The following is a 26,577-nucleotide window of genomic DNA, read 5'->3' on the forward strand; positions in this document are numbered from 1 at the left end:
GACGCCCCAGGAACGGGAGAGGATCCATGTGAGGCCTGCAAGGCTGTGGCATAGGCCTCCATTTGGGCCCGAGTCGCCCTCGCACCCGAATAGGGCGGGTAGGGCGAGGGTGACTTGTTGGGGCACGGGACCGGAATGTCCCAGGAACCAGCGCCCCTGAAGGATGTGGAGGTAGAGGACCTCTGCGACATACGTCGCAACTTACCAAGAAGTGGTGAACGACGGCCTTGGGTCCCAGAGTGCGAAAGACGGCGGAACCGCGTTGAAGAGGTCAGAAGAAGAGACAACTCCGACCGGGACAGCCGTGCCGAAAGAAGCTTCATCCGGTGCTCCCACCGGGACTTCGGTTTGAGTTGTTGGCAGACGTCGCAGTCCGTGGAGTTGTGGTGCTCGCCGAGACACCACATACCAATAAGATGCGGGTCCATCGCGGACATTTGCCGCGAACAGGAAGTACAGGATTTAAAGACCGAGGGCATCGCACACTGTTCCAGATGCAAAGTGTCGATGAAGGGCCTGAAAACAGGAAAAGGAACCGCTCACTCCGGATCCGCGTTGCACGCGGAAAAGAAGGAAACTGATGTCAGCGTGCAGAGGTGCTGCTGCAAAACAATTTCAGGATCCAGTCTGACCCCTGGGGATATTCTAAGTTAAGGAATCTGCGGCTAGATGTCTCTATCAGATTCTATAACTAATATATGTCTCTTACAGATACATCATTACCGAAGGCAAGTAACTTGTTAATCTGAAAGAGACTATTAGTTATAGATTCCTTACCTTAGAATAGATACCCCAGCAATACCAACCAAGGAGGTCGATCTGTGAACCAAGTTTACACCAGGAAATTCTGGAGAACTCAACGGCCAAAGAAGCCTTCTCTTCGGACTTGAGTATCTAGGCAATAACGTCTAGTGAGCGTGTGCAGCGATGCCCACGTGGCTGCCGGGCAGATGTCAGTGAGAGAGACTCCGCGTCCCAAAGCAATAGTGGCTGCAGTCGCCCTGGTCGAATGTGAGCGGAACCCTTTTTCGACCAGGAATTACAGACATTAATGCAACGACCCATTGAGCGATGGTTCGCTTTTGCACGGCCCGACTTTTCTTGGCACCCACATAGCCAAAGAGTTGATTGTCCAACCAGAATTGCTTTGTATGATCCAAATAAAATGATAGCGCACGCTTTGGATCCAGACGGTGGAGCGTTTCTTCCTCTTTAGAAGGATGCGGGGGCGGGAAGAGGGTGGGCAATGTGATAGTCTGTCCCATGTGGAAAGAGGTAACCACTTTGGGGAGAAAAGAAGGCCGAGTTCTGAGGACATCTTTGTCCGGATGAACAGCAAGGAAAGGAGGCTTAGAAGAAAGAGCCTAAAGCTCACTTACCCTGCGAGCAGAGGTGATGGCAATCAGAAAGGCAGTCTTCAGAGTTAAAAGTGTGAGAGGGCAATTATGTAATGGCTCAAAGGGAGCACACAGCAGATAAGTCAGAACCAAATTCAAGTCCCACTGGAGCATTAAGAAAGGAATAGGAGGGGAGGAGCCTAGCGCGCAACCAAGATGGCCGCGTAGGTGCGAGGCTCCCGAGGACCTCCGCGACCTCCTGAATTAATCATGGCTATATCCTGTCCTTGTTGAGGGGACTGTGTCGGTGAACCCGAGCTGAGGCGCCACCCGTTTTTCGTTTTCGAATTGGACCCCGGACACCGGTGGGAGCACCGATCAAAGGTTGCGGCCTTCTCCGCGCCGGCCCCCCGGATTGGAGTAGTGGGGCGATCCGGGGACAAAGCGAACAACAGCGGCGGGCAGGGCTGGACGACTCGCGTACCCCGCGCTTTCACTTTCGCTTTTGCGCCCTCCTTGCCCTCAAGCGAGGTAGGGTCGCGGAGCGGGGTGCGGTGGTGTGGCCTTGTCCAGGTGCCCGGCTGACCCGCCGGCTGTGAGTCGTCCTGCGGTCCAGTGGTCGCCCTCCCCCCCCGGAACCCGTGAACTGGTTTATCGGCCCTTTTGAGGAGATTGGCACGACGGTGGGAGAGCAGGCATGTCCACCAAACAAGATGGCGACCGGGCGAAGGTGAAGACGACCCGCCGTGGCCCGGCGCATCAATCCAACAGTATGGACCGCTACACTCTCCAGAAGGGATCTCCGGAGACATCGCGCACATCCCCGGCGGGCCCGACGGAGGCGTCTGCTCAGCCGGTGGATTTGACCCTCCGGGACGTCATGGGCGCCATCGCAGAGATGAAGGCCTCGGTGGACCAGCGCTTCGACACACTAGCGCAAAAGATAGACTCGGTCCTTGTGGATGTGAGCCTTGTGAGGGCTGACTTGTCCAAAACCAACGACCGGGTCGATTCCCTGGCCCACACTACAACGAGCCTCACGACGGACGTGGTGGCCCTCCAAAAGGAGGTGCGCCGGCTTGGCCAGGCGAGCGCCCTGATGGACCGGCGACTGGAGGATTCCGAGGGTCGGGCCCGGAGGAATAACGTTCGCATCGTGGGGGTGCCGGAGGGACGAGAGGCGGAGGCGGCAGATCTTTTTGTGGAAGAATTGATCCTTACCCATCTCCAGCCCCGGGGGCTGAGTAAGCTTTTTGCGGTGGAACGTGCTCACCGGGTCCCTGGGGGCAGACCTAAGGCCGGTGCCCCGCCGCGGCCTCTCATTGCCCGGATTTTTAACTTTCGGGACAGAGACGCTATCCTGCAGACCTCCAGGCAACAGGGACCGGTCAAGCTTGATAACATGAATGTGCATTTCTACCCAGACTTTACTCCGGCGGTCCAAAAGCAGAGACTGAGTTTTCTCGGAGTTAAACGTCGCCTACGGGACCTGAACCTTAAGTACTCAATGCTTTTTCCAGCTAAGCTAAGGGTGGAGGTGGATGGTCGCACGCACTTTTTTGACCGACCCGAGGCGGCTGGGGACTGGTTGGACACTCTGCCTGGAGATCGGGACCGAGGGGGTGGGGGGGGTGCGGTTGGCGGGGAGGGCCCGCCGGATCAGAACTGAGGGGTGAATAATAAGCCTTGCTCTGGACAACATTCCTTTACCATTTACTGATCGTGTATGTTCCCCTCCTATGGAGATCGTACGGGGTCTGTTGGGGGCTTCCCTCCTCCTCTGGGGGACTAGTAAGTTTTTCATCTATGGGGCGACAGGCACACTGCACTTTGGGGGGGCTGTCTGGGCTCATGCAGGGGTGCAGGGAGGGGGGAGTTCTGTTGGGTTGGGGGGGTGGGGGGGGGGTGTGTTGTTTGTTTGCACCGCAAGGCAAGCCCTTTACTGTATTGTTGCTCTCGAGATGCTCTGTGGGGGACGACTGATTGCTTCTACGTATGACGGGGGGTAGGGATTTGACTGTGTTGTCATGGAATGTTAACGGCCTGGGGGACAGGATTAAGCGTGGTGTGGTCCTGCAGTACCTGAAACGTATTTCACCAGATGTTATCTTCCTGCAGGAGACACACCTTATAGGTAACTCCTTTCATGCCATGAATCGGCGGGGCTATCGTTTGGTGGCCCACTCGGGCTTCACCTCGGGCTCGCGGGGGGTGGGTATTATGATCAAGAACTCGCTCCCGTTGGAGATTGATGAGGTGCGCCATGATGAGAGGGGACGCTACACTGTTCTGGTGGGTAGAATGGAGGGTAGAGTGTTTGTTTTTATATCAGTGTACGTCCCGCCTGGGCTACAATCTACTACATTTGCGGATTTGGGGCGCCTCCTCCTAGACCTTCCGGGTGGCCTGCTGGTGGTTGGGGGGGACTTCAATGCGGTAGCTTCTGGGTCTATGGATCGTCATCCCCCTAGGGACCTTCCCCGGGCACAGGCGTGGCTGTCCGGCCTTTTAGATACATTGGGCCTGGTGGATTGCTGGCGATTAAAGCATCCCGCGCAGCGGCAATACACCTTCCACTCGGGTGCCCATGGTAGCCTCTCGCGGCTTGATTACATCCTTGTCCCGGCGGCCTATGCTGGGAGAGTGGGAGAGGTGTGCCATCTGGCGCGGGGTATCTCAGATCACTCCCCATTACTGTTACATTTCGATGTCTTCCCGAGGGGGGAGGGCAGGGTGGCTCCAATCAATGCTTGGTACTTGCGCGACCCCACTATTCGTGCCGACTTGATCAAATCCTTGCAGCGATATTTTGATGAGAATGTGGGGTCTGTCCCTTCGGCCATCTCCCTGTGGGAGGCTTTTAAGGTAGTTCTCAGAGGGGAGGCCCTCTCCTTTATCTCCCATGCCCGGAGGCGCGAGCGGGAGGAAGTCACCCGGGTGGAGGCCGAAATTGCGGAACTAGAGGGTGACCTGGGGAGCGGGGTAACGGATGCCAAGTTGCATGTTCTGCACCTCAAGCAGGCGGCCTATAGGGCCCTCGTCACGGAGGCGGCCAGGGGCCTCAGTAGAGAGCAACAGGGGCGATTGTATGATGTTGGTGATAAGGCTGGTAAATTGATTGCGTGGTTGGACAAGAGGGAGAGAGCGAGTCGTGTGGTTCCTTTGATTGAGGGGATGGATGGTGTGCGTGTCACCGAGCCGGAAGCCATTGTCTCCTGCTTCGCGGATTACTTCCGCGAGGTGTACTCCCCGGTTTCTCCCTGCTCGGAGGAAGATTCCCATGCACTGCTTCGGGACATCGCGCTGCCCTCCCTTACGGTGGAGGACAGGGACTTGCGGGACGCTCCTCCCACCTCGGACGAAATTGCCTTGGCTATTCGCTCGGTCGCATCCGGCAAGGCCATGGGCCCCAATGGTATCCCCATCGAGCTCTACAAGCTGCGACCGGATGTACTGGCGCCCCACCTGCGTGCGATGTTCCTGGCGGCCCACTCGCAGGGTTCCCTCCCGCCGGACCAGCGTTTGGCCACAATCGTGGTGATCCACAAGGAGGGGAGACCCCGTGAGCGGGTTACATCCTATAGGCCTATCTCGCTCTTGAACGCGGAGCCCAAAATCCTCGCCAAGGTGCTGGCCAACCGGCTGGTCGGCGTGGTGGGCGATTTGGTCCACCAGGACCAATCTGGCTTTATACCCCATCGCAACACGGCTCTTAATCTGCGACGCTTGCACGGGGTGCTCGCGCGTGTCCCGTTTGTGCGGGAGCCGGCCATCTTGGCGTCCTTAGACGCCACCATGGCGTTTGATACGCTTGAATGGCCATACATCTGGGCGATGCTGGCGAAATTTGGATTTGGACCGGGATTCATTAGCTGGGTCAAATTGTTGTATTCGGGCCCACTGGCGCAGGTGGTGGTGAATGGGCGGGTCTCGGCCCCATTCGCGCTGGGGCGGGGCACGCGTCAGGGTTGCCCCTTGTCGCCGCTCCTGTTTGCACTGGCCTTGGAGCCCTTGGCGGAGTGGCTGCGGTGGCACCCCTCTATCCGTGGTCTCCGCTGGACCCCCGAGCATGAGGACCGCGTGTCCCTCTACGCCGATGATATCCTATTGTATCTCGCCTCCCCGCGTAACTCGCTGATTGTCCTGGTTGATGTTTTGCGCTCCTTCGGTCGTAACTCAGGCCTTGTCATCAACTGGGCGAAATCCTGCGTATATGTGCTTTCCGGGGAGGCCCCGGCCCTACCACGGGACTGCCCGATCCAGATTGCCTCCCAGGGGTTCCGGTACCTGGGTATATATATTACTCTAGACCCGGAGGCCCGCTACGAGCGGAACTTGCTACCCCCCCTCCAGCGCTTGAAGGAGGATGTTGCGCGTTGGCGGCGTCTTCCGCTTTCGCCGCTTGGCCGAGCGGCCTTGTTTAAGATGATGTCCTTGCCGCGCTTTCTGTACGCGCTCCAGAATACTATGGACTTGGTTCCGGCGCGCTACTTCCGTGAGGTGGAGAGCCTGCAGCGGCGCCTGTTCTGGGACGGGAGGCCGCGTATTGCTCTGGCTAAATTGACGCTTCCGTGGTACGATGGGGGGGTTGCCCTCCCGGACATTAAACGGTATTACTGGGCCTCCCAGCTAGCTGCAATTAATCATGGCCTTTACGGGCCCGCCTTGAACCCGGCATTTGAAATGGACAAGATGCTCCTGCCCGGTGGCGATTACAATCGAGCGCTCTACTCTGGCGCGCCCGACTCCCGTTTGACGGGACCGACGCGTGTCATGGTGCGTGTATGGCACGCGGCTAATGCAGCTATGGGGTGGAAGGACCGTTTGACCCGGGCGACACCGCTATATGCGTCTGAGAGGTTGGGCTCCCTGTGGACATTAAGGGCTTCGAGAAGTGGGACACGATCGGAATCAGCACAGTGGGAGATCTCTGGACGAGGGGGGGATTCAAAACTTTTGAGACGCTGCAGACGGAGTTTCAGCTGCAAGGCAGTGAGTACTTTCGGTACTTACAAGTCCGCCACGCGCTGGGCTCCGTCTTCCCGGATGTCGCGTCCATTCCGGAGTCTTCCCCCCTGGAGGACAGAGTGCTGGATGGCCATGTCCCAGACAGCACGATCTCCCTTATATATAAAAAACTGATCAACGACAGATCGTGCCTGCTGACTAGTCTCCGCGAGGCCTGGGTTGCCGACGGGCTGGAACTGGACGACGAGGACTGGATTTCCGCGGTGGCCTCTCCGAAGGAGGTGGCCATCCCGGCTCGCCTTCGCTTCGTCCAGCTTAAGATCCTCCACCGGGTTTACGTGACGGGGCCAAGGCTTCTACGTATGGGCTTTGCTGGTGACGGATTGTGTAAGCGTGGCTGTGGTGCCTTGGCAACTTTCATGCATATTCTGTGGGAGTGCCCAAAGGTGGAGCGATTCTGGCGTGGTGTGCATGAGGTCCTGCGTGTGGTGACGCGTGTCGCGCTGCTGCCTGAAGCGAGGAGATGCTTGCTGAATGTGTGGGAACCAAATGACTATTCGGTCCCGCAGACGCGGTGGGTGACTCTGGGATACATGATAGCTAAGCGCGACATTGCTCAATTGTGGGGATCCCAGAGGCCCCCGGCGGTGTTGGCCTGGAAAGAACATATGGATTGGTGTATGTTTCGTGAAAAGGTAGTGTATGTGGCGAGGGGTAAGCCTGGGGCGTGGGTGAAAATCTGGGGCCCCTGGAACGCCTATCGCGGGGGTATTTGTGAGCCGCCACTGCTGCCGGCTGCCTCACCAGCTCCGTCCCCCTAGCCGACCCCCTCCCTCAGCCGTGGGCATGTGGTTCCCCAGTCCCTGATCTATTCCCATTCCCCTCTTCAGAGTTTGGCTGCTGGTTGGGATCCCCCACTTAAGAAGCACGTGCTGTCACTTTGGATGGCGGGTTGCCTTGCGGGTGTGGTTTTTTGTGTTGTTCTGTTTTGAAAAAAGGAAACCGTATTGTGGGCTTAGAGTTATGTGGCCTGCGCTATTGATATCTCCTGATTTACCAATCTGCACCGCCAAGAGTCTCTTACTGTAGGTATGTCATATGCTTCTGCCACTCTAGCGGCCGGCCGGATGGTTGTAGGCCCATACTTGTAACTTTTTTAAAATGTAATAAACGGTTTCAAAAAAAAAAAAAAAAAAGAAAGGAATAGGAGGATAGAGATGAGTAATGCCCTTGAGAAACCTATTTACAATAGGGAACTTGAGAAGAGAAAGTTAATCTGGAAGGCAAAGGAAGGCCGAAACAGCCGAAAGATAGCCTTTAAGGGTGCCCAGAGCAGATCCCTGCTGGGCCAAAGAAAGAAGGAAGAGGAGACCTCTGAAAGAGGGGCAGAAAGGGGATCCACAGCCTTTGCTGTGCACCATGTCACAAATGTGATCCATCTGCAGGCGTATACTGATTTATTGGAGGGACGCCCGTCTGCCAAGATGACATTACAGACTTCGGGAGGAAGGTTGAAAGCAGTCAACTGTCACCGCTCAATCTCCACGCAAGAAGGTGGAGGCTGGACAGGTTCGGGTGGCGGACCGTTCCCTGCTGCTGCGACAGAAGATCCTCCCAAAGAGGCAGTCTGATCGAAGGACCGATGGCCATGTGCAAGAGCTCGGGATACCAGACTCTTCGTGCCCAATCCGGAGCCACAAGAATGACTTGGGCCCGATCTCGCTTGATGAGCTTTAGCACTTTGGGCAGAAGTGGTATAGGCGGAAGGGCGTATAGAAGACCGCAACTGTACTCGCGAAGAAAAGCGTGGCTGAGCGAGTGCTGCCTTGGAAATTCCAACACGCAGAACTGCTGACATTGCGCGTTCTCTTCGGTGGCGAATAGATCAAACCAAGGCTCTCCCCATTGCACCACCTCCAAATGCAGAAGCCATTCGTGATCCATCATGAACAGGCGGCTAAGTTCGGCCGCCCAGGCGTTCAGAGAACCCGCCAGGTGTTGAACCACCAGGGACATGCCTTGATGTTCCAGCGACGAAGGGCCTCCTGACAGAGGGTTCAAGACTCCACCCCGCCTTGTCTGTGGTAATACCACATGGCGGTGGTGTTGCCTGAGAACACCTGCACTACTCTCCCTTTGACAGAAGGAAGGGATGCTTTCAGTGCAAAACAAATTGCCCGGAGCTCCAGAAGGTTGATGTGGAGCCCAGACTCTGCTGGAGACCAAAGGCCTCTGATCTCTGCCTCCCCCATGTGGCTGCCCCACCCCAGAAGTGAGGCATCTGTCACCACTGTGAACTCTGGGTGGGGAATGAGAGGGACCTGCTGTTGACCCAATCTTGGTCCGTTAGACACCCCTGCAGCTGGTGTGCAGTGCCCTCCGAGATGTTGACGCAATCGGAAAGATTCCACTGATGCTGTGCCCACTGAAACTTCAAGTCCCACTGCAGAGCCCGCATGTGCCACCTGGCATGCTCCACCAGCAGGATGCAGGAGGACATGAGGCCCAGCAGCCTCAGAGTCCTTCTGACTGAAACCCAGGATAGAGGCTGAAAGATAGCAATCATAGTCGGAATATCCCGGTCTCGTTGCTCGGGAGGATAGGCCTGAAACTGCGCTGTGTCCAGAACCGCAGGATGAAAAGGAGCTTCTGAGAGGGACTCAGGTGTGACTTTGGCACGTTGACAGTGAACCCCAGCAATGGCAGGAGGTCTGCCATACTCTTGAGGAGCGAGACAACAGAATGGGGCGAGCTCGCCTTCAAAAAGCCAGTCGTCGAGATAGGGAAAGACTGGAACCCCTGATCTGCACAGATGAGCTGCTACCACTGCCATCACTTTCTGAACACCCGAAGGGCGCTGGTAAGGCCAAAGGGGAGCACGGTAAACTGAAAATGCTCATGGCCTACTGTGAACACTAGGTAACGCCGGTGGGCAGGCAGGACGGGGATGTGAAAATAGGCGTCCTGCAACTCCAACGCTACCATCCAGGGTTGAGGGCAGACAGAACCTGAGCCAAAGTCAACATTTTGAACTTCTTCCGGAGGAAGCGGTTGACGTTCCTGAGATCCAAGATAGGATGCAGGTCTTTGTCCTTCTTGGGCACCAGAAAGTAGTGAGAATAACAACCACGACCTACTTCTGGGGTAGGAACTCGCTCAATGGCTCCCTTGGCTGAGAGAGCCATAACTTCCTGGAGGAGAAGGGCCAAGTGATCCTCCGACATGCGATGGAATTGCGGTGGTATGGATGGAGGGGTAGTTGCGGTGGCATGGATGGAGGGGTAGCCCCTTCGGATTATCTGCAAAACCCACCTGACCGACGTCATGGTTTGCCAGGGGGAGGTGATGGTGGATCCTGCCGCACACTGGCAATTGGTGGCCCAGAAAAGTCGGACTAGGAGGGTTTGGAGGCTGCTGCAGAGGGGGCACTGGTGGACTGGCCCGCCCGCTGGCCCCCAGACCCACGAAGCTGGGTCCCTCGTCCCCGACCGCGCAGTCTGAGCAGCCTGTGGCTCTGGGAGGAACGTGGCAGGGCACCCCTTCCATAGCAACGAAAAGGGCGAAAGGCAGGTTGCATGGGGTGATATGCAGTCGCGAGGCCCAAGGACCTGGCCGTAGCCCTACAATCCTTGAAGCGCTCAAGCGAGTGGTCTGCCTTGTCGCCAAACAAGCAACGGCCATCGAAGGGCATGTCCAAAAGTGTAGACTGCACATCAGCCAAGAAGCCAGCGGATCTCAGCTAGGCATAGCGTCTCAGGGCTACCGACGTTGAACTAGTCCTGCCTAGCGAGTCGGGGTTGTCCAGTCCGCAGTGAATGGCGTACTTTGCTGCATCCGTCCCTCTGGCAACCGCATGGGAGAGTGCGGACCGGGCCTCCTCCGGGCACTGTGGCAGCACCTGCTCAGCTGTATCCCACACAGAGTGGGTGTAACAGCACAATAGACATGCGGTGTTCACCGATCGCAGTCCCAAGCTGGCGGAAGAAAAGATCTTCCCAAGGTGTTCCAGCTGATTCCCTATCTGGGGGAATAGTAGGGAACGCGCCTTTGGGGGTAGAGGCTTGGACAACCAATCTCTCAGGGGTAGGGTGTTGGGAGAGGAAAATAGGGTTGCCCGGAGCAGGCGGTGGTGTTGGGCAATCATCCTATCCACAGGAGCCTCTGTGCTGGGCTTGGACCAAGTACCCAGAAGGATGTCCATGCGAGCCTCATCAAACGGCAGCAGGGGCTCCGAAGAGACCGCTGCTGATTGAAGCACCTCAGTCAGGAGACAGTTGGTCCGGACTGACACCATAGGAATCTCAAGGCCCAGGGCCTCAGCCGCCCTATGCAACACCACAGCGTAGGAGACTCCCTCCTCCGTAGCCACGGTAGGGGGAGAAAGCATACCAAGGCTGGGGAGGTATCCAGACCACTGGCATCACCCAACTTCTCTCTCCAGTCTGGATCTTCAAGTTGGTCTGCAAGAGGGTCAACAGAGCCCTCCCAGTCCTCCTCCCCCATCGCCCTGAGTGGCAGGCAGTAAAGGGTAACACCAGGATAGAAAATTGGCTCAAAAGTGCCGGTCGGCGCCAGTACCGGCATCAGTCGACGCAGGTCTGGCTCCGTATCTAGGTCGAGGTGGAGGCCGAGGTCGACGCCCGCTGGGGATTCAACCAGTGTAGGAGGAGGCGGTGTCGTCACTGGATTTGACACCGGAGTAGGTGTCGTGAGGTCGACTGGCACCGATCCGGATCCAGGCTTGGATCCTTGGGGGCCCTGCGGTGCCAGAGAAGCCGGCAGCAAAGGCCTGGAACCCCCAACCGAATCCACGGGGCCTGAAGGCGCGCCGGCAGAGTCGGGCTGCCCAAAGATGGGGTGGAGAGCTTTGTAAAATGTACAAAGTTGGGCAGGGGTCGCAGAAAGGGCTCCCGGAAAGGAGGGGGGGGGGGAGGGGGGGAGGGGAACTCAGAGCCGAGCCAGCAGGCTCCGTGGGCAGAGCCGAAGGACGACAACCGTCCACATCCCGCGTCTCGCCGGCCGACAGACGGGGAGAAAGCGAAGAGCGGCGGTGCATCTTCGCCTTCTTGTGCTTCGACTTACCCGAAGATGAAGACTTCAACGAGGTGTGATGGTGGTGGCTCCGCGACCGGTCCCGCTACCTCTCGACCGGGATCTCGAGCGGCGCGGAGCCAACTGCCGGGCCTCCAGAAGCTTTTGAGACTGTTCCTGCAAAGACTACAGGGACTTCAGGTCCTGGTCGCGCTCCAGACATCAGAGGCACACGAGATGTGGGTCCATCACCGACATCAGGTTGTGGCAGGAGCCACAAGGCTTGAAGCTGGTCCGCGGATGTGACATCCCTATGCACAAGGGGTCAAACGACTCGAAAAGAAGTCGACAAAAAGTCGAAAAACTGTTAGCCAAAAATGGACTAGGGTACCGCTCTCTTCGGATCTGTGCTGGCTGGCGTGGGGAAAAAAAAAAAGAGCTTAAGTCAGTGCGCAGGGGCGGCGATTAAGTAGATACTGCGACGTCATTCGGGCGACCACGACGCCAACGGCGAACGCGGAGTCAACCGATGCCATCTACCGACGTGCAAGGGTACTACTACGAAAAAAGTTCTCCGGATCCAGTCTGAGGCCTGGGGGTAATTATAAGGTAAGGAATCTATCTTTCAGATATAACTGACACTAATGACGCCAAAGACGTCACGTGTAGCCGAATGGAGCCACCTGACGACACGCGCAAGGTGCATTGCTTAGGAAAATTTTCTGGATCCAGCCGCGTCTCATGATGTGCATCAGAACATTTCCTCATTCATAAATATAGATCATCCCAATGCATTTTGGGTTGGAGTTGCCCTTCGTCAGGGATAACAAATCTACAAAGAAACAGGAGTGTTGTGAAAACAAGTGTTATCCAAGGGTGTAGGTAAGAGAAGGTAAACTAAATTTGTACAGTCACAACTGGTGGTAACTTTGAGTTGGTTTGCCAAGGTAAGGAATCTGCAGCTAGAAGTCTCCATCAGATTCCTTTTTTTGATCTAGCATTAGCTGATGTCTCATGTATTTAGAAATGTAAATTATGTATTTCATAACTTTACAGTCCACTTCAATTGTTTATTTTCAAACAATCAAAGCCACGCAATCCATTCACAAATGAATCACCAAATAGTTACCTAAAAGAAAACTTACTTAACAACATGAAGGACTGGACTTGAAGGTCTGCTGTCTCGAAGCCATGCTAAAAAAGATCTTGTTCTCTCAGATAAGAGGTTGTCCAACTCTGGAATCTGCATCTGTTTTTAGGAAAAATAATTACTTGACAATTTACTTAATACATTTGAATACTAGCATGTTTCCTTTTGATTACACATGCAAATCTTGAGAAACTATAAAAAAATTAGTAATACAAAAACAATAGCAGAATTCACAAAGAATTGACAGCAAATAAAGTACACTATACAATAAGCTTAGAATCAGGTTTGAGAGTCCAAAACACATGATTGCACCTTGATGCATTCAAGATTTAAAAAGGAAATTACACATTGATAGAAAGAGGCTTCCAACTATGGTATTGCACCTATACAATGCATCCACTACGATGATTCACCATTACAATGGATTTATACAAACAGATTTACCACAACTAAGAAATCAGTAGCAACACATCTCATTTACAGCGCATTGGGTTTGAAGTACTTAGGGATGGGTGGTTTATAGGGGTTGGGGTTTTTACAGTTCATGCATGACTACTGATAAGGGGTTGTAAGGGTCTTTTAGGGTTCTTGGATTGGTAGCTGCAATGGGTACTAAGGGGTTTTTAGGGTTGAAGGAAGTATAGCGTTAAGGTGTACCAATGAGTTTTTAGGGATTGGTAGTTTCAAGAGGTACTAGGGGATTTAGGTTTCAGATAAGGGTAGATTTCAGTGATAGTGAATAGGGGTATAAGAGGCTTTTATAGTTCAGGGAAAGTTAGCGTTAATGGATATTAAGGAGCTTCTACAGTTCAACGGATGCTAGGGTTAAGGTTTAGTAAGGAATGTTTAGGGTTCAGGGATGGGTAGTGCTGGTGGGTTGTAAGAAAGGGTAGTTGAAAGAAAATGGACTATTTGCAGTGGGGGGGGGGGGCTACTCACCTCAAGGAATTATCATAACCCTTGACAGGGTGGACCTTCAAAGTAACAATTAATCCGAGCTCAACCCCCTGGTTGCTAAGGCACAGAGCAGTCAGGGGTATTTAGGACAACTTGTCAATACTTTATGCAGTATCAAAAACAGTAATAAAGTCATAATGTCAAACAATGAAAACCCCAAATCGATTTAGAAAAAATATTGTAAAATTTTCAACAAAATAACAAAAATTAACAAGGGGAATAGGAGATATAAGTTCCTAAATATTTAAGGGAAAATATCACCCGAAAGCACAAAGCGGCAATGATAGTCTATGGTCGTGGTAGACCGGGACCTAGGCGCAATTTCAGGCTGACCGCAACGGAGCTTGGGCCATATAAACCAACCAGGTTTGTAATATCAAAGAATCTACCTTCTTACTTAGTCTTTCAAGTCCCAATCTACCACAGAAGTACACTTCTAAGGCCCTAGGAACTCAGGAGAGCTCTTCAGAGACTCACAGATTATCAGGCAGAGACCAACAACAGGGTCTGGACCAGGTGCAGGTGCCAAAGGTCAGATGAGCTGGATGCTTCTAGGAAAAGTTCTCCTACAGCTTGTTCTCTCCCTGTAATCACACAGGAGATCAGCTAACTGATCTTTGGAGTCCACTGCTTTGTTCTGGGTACAAGAAGAGGGCACAGGTTCAATACTTCAGGGCTCTTCTCTGGGGCACAGGCAGCAGGCCCAATCACCTTCTGTATGCCCAGAAAGTGTCCTGAAGTTGGTGCCTGGAGGTGCACATATTTGCCTGCCACAAGCTAGTGGGAGGTGGGGCGGGGGGGGGTACGGGACTAATGACCCCTCCCCAACAAACAGGCTAAAAGCTCCCAGGCACTGACCTACCCACTTTTACAGCAGTTCTGGTTTGTCTTACTGCAAACACGCCTAACATTCCATGTGTCAGGATATTTTCAGATGGCAAAAAGCCTTCGGCCACACTAAGCTTGGGTTTTGAGAGTTGGGGGTGTGTGGGAGGAGTGTACTATGGGAATCATAGTGTCCTTCCACATCGAACATAAAAATTTGATTTGAACCACGCACTGTGCCCACAACAAACCCAGAGAAAGAATTCTGGTAGGACACAATCATGATCCTTCAGCAAACAGACAATGGAAATACAAGAATTGTCTTGGCACCCTCTTCTCTCTCTTTCAAGTATGGTTCAAATGTTACATGTGGCTCAACAGACTTATCAAGCAGGATTTGACACTATGCTATCATCCCTACCCTAAATATTCAGTGGCGATCGGAAGTCTCCTCGCTGCCCCTTCATGTCAGACTATTGTTTGCTCCTGGGAGGTATTTCACACCCGTTTCACATCTATTTAAGGCTGACAGCTCATTCGCTATGATGAGTCCGTTTTTATCATGGCGTGCTATTTTAAGGGCCTATTTGCCCGTTCTGGTGAGAAAGCTCAAGCTGGCAAAATACAGGTGTTCTGTTCATTCCAAAAGTGAATGAGGAATAAAGATATCTTTAAATTATGTTTCTATCTTGCCACATTTGCTACACATTCAGAGACAGAGGTCAAGTGTCAGCTCATGTCTTCTTACAAACTGCAGCTCATTTTATCTCCGAGATCCTCCGACTGCAAAGTTTACCAATTCTGTCATGTGAACTGTCTGTCAATCGTGCTCGGGTACAGGTAGAGGGAAATGAAAGGCAGTAGGTTGTCAGTTTCTTTTTCTACAACACAACATTTAAATATCTTGTAAATGAACTGTACAAATATTACATAATATGTTAGCAATTAGGCAAGCACATTTTTTAAAATTCTGAAATGTAATGGACACAAAGATTTTATTAGGATTAAAACATATCAGAACACTCTACTTTGTGATGTGCAAATGATAAATATTTGCTGAAACCGATGTATACTCACTATCGTTTGTAGGCTATCAGTAAAACTGCATCTCAGTGGACTAGTTTGAAGCCATTTCAATGGAGAATGTGCTGCCTGTAAATGACAGTGTGCTACAACATCATGCTTTAATACTATATGTATTAAAAGTGAGAATTTTTAAACATGAACTTAGGAACGTTCCTTCCACTGCTCTGATGAGCGCTTTTAGTGAACAAAGAGTTAAGTCATGGGTCATGTGTACCCTATATGTGGGCTAGTTTCGTTATATACAATAAGCAGAAGTTTACTCTATTAAATCAAACAAAATAGTTTTACTACAGCAGATATGCCAAACTCACATATTTAAGTGCTCTCATATGTGATAATGAAGAAAAATGCGGCTCAGTTAAAAAATATTTCTCTAGGATCACATAATTTGAGACCAGTTTATTAATCAAGTGCATTACAGTTAGGTTGAGTAGATTACTCCAGTCACTAGACCTGCAGGTCTGGAACATTTTTATGATTTTTCGAGACCTGAGAGGTGTATGCTAATTAGCCTTCTGACAGGTCAGACATAAAAAGTACATTTTTAAAAGTTACTTTTCCTTAATAGTTATTACATGGTAATATGGTCATGTTAGATAACAGGCTGCTTGTCTCAACAAACTAATGTACAAGATGACTGTTGGAAAGTGCTCTTCACCACCTCCGATGTAGCTGCCGTTTTTGGTCCGCCAGACACTATCTGCTGAGCTCGTCTGTTCCTGCATTCAACGACCTTGCCAGGTGGTTCATAATAAGAGCCTCTTGGTATAGGGCCCAACACATATTACACTCTGCTTGCTGCAATACCACATGGTGCTTGTGTTGTCTGTGAGAACCTGAACCAGCCTCCTTTTGATGTACGATAGGAGCTCCAACAAACTGATATGGAGTTGGGCTTCCAGAGTGCCCTGATCTCCACCTCTCTCAAATGACTTCATCAACCTAGCAGTGACATGCCTGTCACCACAATCAGCTCTGGGTGAGGAAGGGAGAAAGGCCTGCTGCTGGTACAACTGTGGTCCAGTAGTCACCACTGCTGACCATGTGCATTCTCCACTGAGATATGAAGGACCTCAAATAGGTTTCCTTGATGCTGGTCCCACTGAAACTTTAAATAACATTGCAGAGTCTGCATATGCCAGAGGATACAGGAAGCTAAAGGGCCAAGAAGCCACAGAGTTACTCTCATGGAAACTCAGAACTAATGCTGATATATCCTGATCATAGCCCCAATGTCTTGAAATTGGATCAATGGAGGGTAGGGCCTGAACGTTACAGTATCCAAGATAGCCCAAATGTAACAAAGCCTCTGCAAAGGGGTCAGGCATAACTTTGTTTCCTTGATCGTGATCCCCATCGATGTTAGGGGGTTCACCGTCATCGAGAAGTGGTCTTTGACTGACTGCCGTAAGCTTGCCTAACAACAGCAACTCATCGAGGTTAGGGAAAACTGGTACCCCTACCTCCGAAGATGGGCAGCCACTACCACCATCATTTTTATTAACGAGTAAGGGACACTAGCAAGGCGAAAGGAGAGCATGGAAACTTTAAATGCTCCTCGCCTTCCTTGAAACACAGGTAACATCAGACTGCAGGATGGGAATATGAAAATACACGTCCAGCAAGTCCAAGGAAGTCATCAATTTACTCAGGCCCAGGACCGATAGATCTGGGCCAGCGTGAGTCTTTTGAATTTGTCCGTTCACAGGAAGGCATTCAAAGGAAGAAGGTCCTTCTCCAGCACAAGAAAAAAGCTAGAGTAGCAACCCTCCTGTATTTCAGAGCTAGGAACACTCTAGAAATATCCTTTGAAAAAAAACCCTCTACCAACAGATTGGATAGGTGTTTCCCCAGCGATTCGTCCTGATGTAAGGGGAAGTGTTGGCAGAGCAGACATAAAAGGTAGGGCATATCAATGCTCAACGATTTGAAGAACCTATTGTCAGATGTGATGAATCGCACCTTAGGAGAAAATTCTGGATCCTGCCTTTGACAGGGTGGCGGATTGCGACAAATGGCAAGCAAAAGCGACTTGGTGACTCTTGCCGCAGGAAGGAGGCAGGGAGGACTGATCCTTATGGTGCGCCAGTGGGGTAGGTGATGGCAGATCCTAAACCCCCCACTGGCGTTTGGTGGCCCTGAAAGATCAGACTAGGAGGGTTTGGAGGCTGCTGCAGAGGGGCTGTGGTGGACTGGCCCGCCCGCTGGCCCCCAGAACCACGCCGGTGGTTCCCACGATTCCAGCCGCGCTGGGGCTCAACAGGTTGCACTGGCCTGTTGCTCTGGGCAGGACGTAGTGGGGCACCCCTTCGGCGAAATGCAGGCTGCGCAGGGCAGGTGGTGGAGAGGCCCAAGGACCTGGCTGTAGCCCTAGAGTCCATAAAGCGCTCTAGCGCGTAGTCTGCCTTGTCGCCGAAAAAGCGACGGCCATCAAAGGCCATGTCTACAAGGGTGGATTGGACATCCCCGGAAATACCAGTTGAACGCAACCAGGCGTAGCGTCGAAGGGCTACTGACGTGGAAATCATCCTGCCAAGTCCGTCGGCGGAATCCGGCCCACAGTGGATGGTAAACTTTGCTGTGTCTAACCCCTCGGCAACTGCACAGGAGAGTATGGCCCAGGTCTCCTCCGGGCACCTAGGCTGCACCTGCGCCACCATATCCCACACAGAGTGGGTGTAACGGCCCAACAGACATGGGGTGTTTACCAACCGCAGTCCAAAGCTGGCGGTGCAAAACATTCTTTTCCCCAAGGTGGTCCAGCTTTTTGGATTCTCTATCCGGTGGTGCAGTACGGAAGGGGAGGCTTGGACCATCAAGCTCTCAGGGGTGGGGGTTTGGGAGAGGAAAGTGGGGTCGCCCAGGCCGGGCGGAGACGTCAGCCAATCTTTCTGTCCACAAGAGCCCCTGTGTTGGGCCAGGACCACGTGCCCAAAAGGATGTCCGTGAGGGCTTCATTAAACGGCAGCAGGGGCTCCAAAGAGCTTGCTGCCGGTTGAAGGACCTCGGTCAGGAGGGTAGTCCTGACTGCCACCGTAGGTAACTCGAGGTGGAGCGCCTCGGCCGCCCTACGCAACACCAGTGTGTATGGCGCTCCCTCTTCCATAGCCACGGTAGGAGGAGACAATATGCCAAGGTCTGGTGAGGTATCCAGACCACTGGCTTCCCCCAGTTTGTCTCGCTAGTCCTGCTCGTACACCAACTGTTCAGTTAAAGTGTCCCCAGACCCCTCCCAGTCCTCCTCACCCTCCTCTGGCTGCCAATCTGGTCTCAAAGAGCCAGGGTAGAACAGGGGCACAAATGTACCCGCCGGTATCGGATCCGGCGCCGGTCGACGTCGGTCCAGCTCCGTGTCTACCTTGAGGTGGAGGCTGGGGTCGACGTCAGCTGGGGATTGCCGACGCCGGTGGCAGACGTAGTGCTGATGGAATCGGTGCCGGGGGAGGCATAACGAGGTCGACGAACGCCGATCCGGATCCAGGCCTGGATCCAAGGGGACCCTGCAGTGCAGAGGCCGAAGCCGCTGACGCCGAATGCCCAGGGCCCCCAACCAAGTCTGCTGGGCCTGAAGGAGCGGAGTTGGCTGCCCAAAGATGGCGTGTATCGCTTCGTAGAACTGATAAAGCTGGGCAGAGGTCACTTCTGGTCCCGGGAAAGGGGGGGGGGGGGGGAAGGGAACCTGGCGCCGACCCTACAGGCTCCGCATGCGAAGCCGCGGGAGGTGCACCACCCGCATCCCTTGGCACGTCGGCTGATGGACAGGGAGAAGTCGAAGAGCAACGATGCTTCTTCGACTTCTTTTTGTGCTTTGACTTACCTGACCCGAGTGCGAAGACTTGGAGGAAGAATGGTGTTGGATCCGCGACCGGTCCCTCGACCTCCTCCGCGACCGGAACCTCGAACGACACGGAGCTGACTGCCTCGAGTAGCTTTCGGGACGCTCCCGCAAAGACTTTGTGCCCATGGTCCAGCAGTCGGAGCACGACTTGGGGTCATGGCCGTGCTCTAGATAGTAGAGGCACACGCTGTGCAGATCTGTTACCGACATCAGTCAGTTACAGGGACCGCAAGCCTTAAAGCCAGGCACCCCTTGTGCACAAGAAGTCGTATGGACTCAAAAAACGACAAAGTCGACAAAAGTCGAGAAAAAAGCTACGTCAAAAAAATGACTGCGGGTACCTCTCTCTACGGATCTGCGCTTGCTGGTGCGGAAAAGGAAATAACTGGCGTAGGCGTGTGAGGGCGACGTCTATGTAGCTACCGACGCCAAACGCGGAGTCGCCCGAAGCCACCTTCTGACGCGCAGGGGTACTGCTGACGAAACACTTTCCGGATCCAGTCTGACGCCTGGGGGTAATTCTAAGGTAAGGAATCTATAACTAACTGTTTCTTTCAGATTGTCCACCCGGCGTTCTCTGGCGCAATCAACGTAGAAGCCTGCATTAGATCCAGCTGATGGATTCTCTCCTCCTGCTTAGAAGGATAAGGCAGAGTAAAGAACATCGGCAGGGTGATGTTTTGCCAGACGTAAAAAGAATTCACTACCTTCGGAGAAAAATAGGCTTGAGTTCCTAGAACCATTTTATCTTTATAGAAAGTGGTGTATGGTGGGTTCACGGAAAAGAATTTCAGCTTGCTCACCTGCCACGCCAATGTTAATGTAACAAGAAAGTCTGTTTTGATGGTAAGGAGCTGTAGAGGACAGCAGAGCAGAGATTCAAAAAGAAATTTAAGGGTGTAGAACAGCCGAATGAGCGGCAGGACCCAATTGTTTGAAGGTATAGCCTGCAACCCTAGCACAACGTGACGGATCTTCCCTCCGAAAGGCTAGCTATATGTAAGCGGGATGTGCTGCATGCTGCAGCTGTTGCCCACAGAGACTGTGGGTACCGTGGCCAAGAAAGGACAGAGGGCATTGCTATAGTGGCTGCAGCTTCTGATCGTACTGATAGCCACTGCCAGAACCACAGAGGCAGCAAAACTGTTGGTGAGTAGGAGAATTAAGGACCACTGAGTGGACCTTGACCATACTATCCTTAAAGCGCTAGAGGGCAGAATCTGCCTTATCTCCAAAACGTCTGGCAAAGTCAAACACATGTCCATCAGGTTGGCTTGGACGTCAACAGAAAGCCAGTGGGCCTCATCCAGAAATGCCTGCGGAGGGCCACATTGGTACCAATAGCTCTACCAAGTTAGTTGGTGGTTTTCAGCCGACTGAAAGGAAAATTTGGCCGCATTACAACCGTACTGTATTGCCTGGGAAAGTATACCATGGAGTTCCTGAGGGACAACAGGCATTCATGTGCCACTGAGTCCCACACTCCATGGCTGCAGGAGCCTAAAAGACGGCGTTCACTAAACACAGGGCAAAGCTGATGGACAAAAACACTTGTTTGATAAATGTTGCAATTCTTTGAACACTCTAATAGGCAGGATGATGGGGCATTAGTAAGGGTTAACTTTACTAGTTGAAGCCTGCACCATCAGGTTTTCAGGGGTGAGATGTTGGGTGAGTGTAGGAAAGTAGGATCTGCTTTTATGGTTACCCCCACTTTTTGCTTGATGTAATGCTGTTTCTGACTAGTCTGACCGGGATCCTGCTAATCAGGACCCCAGTCTCTGTGCTGTCTCTCTTAATTGGTATGGTAAGTACTTAGGTACATCCCAGATTGGACACTGGTGTAATCCTGTCAGTCCATAGTATATATAACATATAGAGGGGCGCGATGACCATCTCTAAACGGGCTGTAACAAATCCTGTCATGTTTGGTATCAAATATGTTTTAATTATACCCACACATCAAAAAATGGTGTAGGAGGTATGATTCCATGCACCGTAAAGCTACTTTGGGAGACCCTTGATGCTCCCGGTACAAGTCTTCCAGATCCGGACAGCAAAATAGGGCTGCTGCCGGCCAGAGACACGTTTCTGCCCTCCTGCTGAGCCAAGCTTGGGCAGGGAAAGGCAGAACAATAGGTATCCTGTCACAGGGAGGTGTGGCCACCTCCCAGACAGGGTTCAGTGTATTGGGGCACGGTAGAGGCTCTTGCCAGAGCCACACAGTCTGCGTGCAGGGCACACTTGGTGTCCCCCATGCATAGTCCAGTTCAAACCAGTTCAGAGAGCCGTTAGCTCCCGCTTTGGCGCAAAACTGGACAAAGGACAGGGGAGTATCCCCCCCTGTCTAGCTCCTCCATAGCGAGGGACCCATTAATCGCTCCAACCCTTTCCTTAGGGTACTTAAGGGCTTACCTGTGGGTGGGTCCCTAGATTCCTCATGGGACAAGATTCATTTCAGACACCACATCTTCAACCGTCTGGGCACTCTGGACTTCGCTCCGGGCATCAAGGCTGCAACCGGGAAGACTCCTGCTGCTCCTGATCTCATTGCCCTGTTTGTCTGCTGCAACCTCCGTGCCTGTGCACCATAGAACCTTCCAAGGCCTGTGGGCATCCAAGATACCTGAAGGAATCTCCCTTGAAGTGAAGAAGTCACTTCATTGCATCTGCAGGCACCGCAACTAAGCCGACCAGTCTGCTGATCGTGGGCTACCACAGACTCCGAAAAGCACAGCAACACAGATGGTGGTTCTTCACATCCCTCGAGACCTGCCCTGTCCTCTCACAAAGTTTGAGGCCAGTATCCCTCGTCAGAGCTGCAAAAACCGAACTCCTATGCACCGCGTCGACTTGCAGTTGCAAAGGCTTGTTGGCTTCCTTCCATCAAGATCTTCGGGCTAAAAGTAGCTCCCACCTCGAGTATCTCTGGTGACCAAGATCTTCGTCTCCACCGTATCACTTGCATCATGTACTTGCATCTTTGGTGAGCTGCTTGAGGTCCTCTTGCGACTCCAATGCCACCGGCCTGTGGGTCCTCTTGAGGGTCATCTTTGAATTCTTTGGGCTCCCGTGATTGCTCGGGCCTGCCCTGATTCCCCTGTTTATGGTGAGTCTCCTGGACCTTGCTGGTCCTGAAATTGCATCTTCTTTAAATTCCACGTTGGTTGCAGTTGCCAAGGCTTGTTGGTGCTCGCGCCGGACACCGACCCCTCAACTCGACACATCCAACGTGGGACAGCTCGTGTACGGCTCCTGGTCTTCCACAACGTCGCCTGGTCCACACAGCTGCAGTTTCAAGGTCACCGTCAGCTCTCCTGCAACACTCTACATCAGTGGACATTTGTCTTCCGTGCCTCCTGGTCACTCCTGATGGCATAGACCCGGTCCCCTCTGATTGCAGGTTCTTCACATCTTGAATCCAACCTCGAGCTCCATCGGACACTTTCACCTTCTCCAGCAGCGGCATTTTCCTGAAGTCCTCCATTGAGTTCCACGGCGATTTCCCACGCCACTTCACACCTATGCACCTGGCTTCCCTGGGGCAGGTATCCTGGTCCTTAAGGTATTCACAGGTGGGGTGGCTCTCCAACCTTTTGTCTTCCACTGGGTTTCTTCAGGGTCCAGTGGGAAGGGCCTTCTTTAAAATTGCAACTGCGACTTCCCAATTGACTTGCATTGATCCCGCGGTCGTGTTCCCATTCTGCACATGGCCTTCGTGGTCCTGGTTACTTACCTCGGGTGGTTCCTTGGGTCCCCGGCACTTCTACGTCTTCTGGGTATAGTCTGGGCTTGAGTTGTGGTTCGCATACCACTATTTTAGTATATGGTTTGGTCTCCCCCGGTGACCACTGTGTATTGTGTGCTACTTACCTGTTTCTATTGAAAAGTATTGTGTGCATTGTGTATATCTCCGGCTAGGAGATACCTTAATGTGTTAGTGAGTATATTGTAATAAATACACATTTTTATAAATATACTGTGTGGTTCATTTTAACTTAATCTATACCTATACGATTACATTCTGGTAGAACAAGCTGCTCTACACTCCTTCTGGACTAAGCCTGAAGGTTGCTCTCGCCAGCTACCACTTAGAAAGCTTCCTAAGGTTGGTGCAAGGTGCCCACTTACATAAGTGTACAACATATACCAAGCCAGCTTCTCACAGTGAGGAAGGCAGGGTCACATGAGGCTGGACGATGACATACGATGACCTGTATGTTGTCTGGGGCCCCAGCAAGGTTTAGCGCAAATACACAGAAGAGTGTTGGTTAAGGCCTCGTTAAAAGGGAGAAAGGGCTTCATATAAGTCTAGTCAAGCTGGAGCACTTCAGTCAATACATTATTCTTGGTCTTTTGTGTGGGAAGATGCAGACCAAATTCTTCAGCTGCTCTTCTCTGGCACTGGTGGCGGCGTTACCACCACCAACGAGGGAGAGACTGCTGCAGATTGTCGAGCCGGGGTGGATGCCTCTACTGGAGTTGCTAGGGAGCCTGTAATTGGTCCAAGGGTTCAGATGGTGTTGAAGATGAATCCGCCAGTGCTAACCGGAATGAGGGCCCGGGTGGATCCTTGGGGCCTGAAAACATGCAAGAGAGAGCCAGAACCCCAAATATTTGCCGCATGGTCTCCTTAAAGATGTCAATTTGCTGTAAGGTTGCAGATGGCCTGGGGAATTCGGGGTGGACCAGGACCAGGACCAACTGTGGAATAGGCTCCATAACCAGAGATCTGGAAGGAGGCCAACAAACATTGTGATGTCCTTGCACTATCTCTTTGGATAGAGAGTGGTGGGACGGGGTCGACCCCCGCTTTGGTTTCTTGTGATTTAGTTTGACTTACTGGAGGACTCAACTACAAAGCTTACTTCTTGCAGGAGCAACCTCAGGAGCAAATCATCTTACTCAACTTGGAGTGGGACTTCTGTGAGGCCTGCAACTTCTTCTGTTTTGCATTGTACAGCTTTATTTTTCGGTCCTGGATCATCTTTGGGTGCATGAGGGCACACTTGTCATATGACTGAGTCATGTTCTGAGCCCGAACACCAGAGACAAACCTCCTGCTGGTCCGTGAGCAACATCTGGTTTCTACAGTTGCAGAACATCCCTGTTATCTTCAGGCGGAGACATCATTCCTTAGCCACTGGATTCCATTCTGGTTTAGGACTCATCAGAATGTTGAAAAATTGGGAGAAGAGCTCTGGATTCGTGTCAAAAGGCGTGGAAACAAAATAATTGATGTTAGTGCGCAAGACACCTATATGCGCTCCGCTTGGTCACTTCCAGGGTTATATCAGGCCTCATCTATTCGCTCACTTGCTATTGCGAGTAAAATTTAATCAGGTCGAGCAGTAAACTCAGGCTGGAAGGAGACAGGTTTTCTCTTCATTCAGAAAGTGAATGAGCAATAAAGATGTCATTCAATCTTGTTTTTATCTCGACACATTTGCTGTCTGTTCAACGAAAGAGGTCAAATGTCAGTTTTACTTAACTAATTGCTGCTTGAAAAATGAGGTTAGTTTTCTCTTTTACTAGAGTTAAAGGTTTTTGTCAAGTGCGCTGTCTTAAGATGTTAGTTATTTGTCACCAACAAATAACATTTAAATAAACAGCCTTTTTTGTCATTAAGTGTGATGCAAACAAAGAGTTAAATAGGAGAAAAGCTAATCAGAACACTTTACTTGGTGATGTGCAAGTGACATATTTGCAGAAAATCTATTTCCAAACATTATTGTTTGTACACTATATAGCTTTACAGTAAAGCTGCATGTCAGCGGAAAAGTTTGTGGTCATTTTAATGTAAAATCTGCTGACTACAAATGACAGTGTGCTACCACTTTATTCTTGAGTTATGTATTTATGAATAATGATAGTTTTTTTTATGAGAAACATTCCTGTCCCTGCCATGATGAAAATGCTGTGAATGAACTAAGAGGCAAGTCAGGGGTCATGTGTATCCTATATGTGGACATATTTGAATTATATGTGGACATATTTGTATTCTATATGGAAATTTTAGTCTATTAATTCAAACAATAGTGTATTTTGTACAGCAGACATGCTGAACTCGCACATTTGAAGGTGCTCTCATATGCGATAATGAAGACAATAGCGGCTCAATGAGTTAAATTATTTGCCCAGGATCACATCATTTCAAACCAGTTTATGGGTCAAGAGCATTACAAATAGGTCGAGTAGATTATTTAAGTCACTAGATCTGCAGGTCTAGTAACATTTTTATTAATTCTCAAGGCCTGTGTATGAAGTCCATATGAGGTGGCACTACACACCAACTAGGGGTGCATGGGGGCATTGCTGTTGAAATCTTTCTGGATCCTGTCTAGTGCCTAGGGAATATTCGAAGGTAAGGAATTTGTGGTTAAAAAGTTTCCATCAGAAAGTGGAAATGTTTAAATAGTGGCATTTGAGTACAAGAGCTATGTTTCCATTTAGCAGGTAAAAAAATAAAATAAAAAATAAAAATTTAAAATACACTTTTGTGTTGGAGCAATACCCACTTTTGTCTGTGCTCTTTAATACATTACTCCTATGATTAGTGCAGCAACTGGCAACAAGCCTCATCAAAGTAGAATATATTGTACCCAACAAGCATTCGCAAAGCAAATCGATCAGTCTCATAACTGAACAGAACGTGCCTACATATTGACATCCATCCATCAGTCTGTACAGGCATTCTTTCTGTCGTCCATTGGTGTGCATTCAGTAACTAATCATACAACGCACGATCACTTACTGCATTTACTAACTAACACATTTCTTAATATCACACGCCGATGATATATATATATATATATATATATATATATCCACTATTTGTCATCTTATGCTGTTCTGGCCCTGCTGCTGGCATACATATTATGAAGCGCTTTTGTTGTTTGGTGGTGACTGGCACTGCAGCTGTTGGAGCAGGCTATACCACAGCAAGGGAAGATGGACAGTAGAACGGGTACATTTCTTCTCAGACAGGGAGCAATAACAATACACCGCCAGAGCAAATCATGTAGAAATATGGTAACTTATTTAGAGGGTGTGGGTCTGAAGGAAGTCAGAAGATACTAGGCTCCTGTTGTGACAAATTGAGTTTTTCACCTTTCGTATCCTGGGACCATCTTAATAATGGACCAAAAGGGAGCATTAAAATACACCCCTTATCAATTGACGACTTAAACCCACGTGACCAAAGGTTGATTCACTGGAAGAATCTACTGACAGGAACTCTGGCATGAAGTGTGGCAGTGGCCACCGCTCCCTTTGCAGAATGAGCTGACACCGCAGCAGGTAGGGGACAACCAGCCTTAAAGAGACAGATTACATTAGCATGTTGCTATTCCTTGTTTTGAGAGCTGACACTATTTATGGGTTGT

General features: G+C 51.3%; 1 protein-coding gene across 5 annotated transcripts in view; it reads right to left on the minus strand.

Moving 5' to 3' along the window:
* Nucleotides 1-26,577, minus strand: part of SEC24B (SEC24 homolog B, COPII component) — a 678,312-nt gene that overhangs the window by 65,070 nt on the left and 586,665 nt on the right. For all 5 annotated transcript variants that reach the window (XM_085641377.1, XM_085641376.1, XM_085641375.1 and 2 more), the window contains one exon: nt 12,482-12,585. In XM_085641377.1, coding sequence (XP_085497503.1) covers nt 12,482-12,585 — 104 coding nt within the window. The remainder of the gene's footprint in view (nt 1-12,481; nt 12,586-26,577) is intronic.

Source organism: Triturus cristatus, chromosome 2_2, assembly GCF_964204655.1.
Source record: "Triturus cristatus chromosome 2_2, aTriCri1.1, whole genome shotgun sequence".
Classification (NCBI taxonomy): domain Eukaryota; kingdom Metazoa; phylum Chordata; class Amphibia; order Caudata; family Salamandridae; genus Triturus; species Triturus cristatus.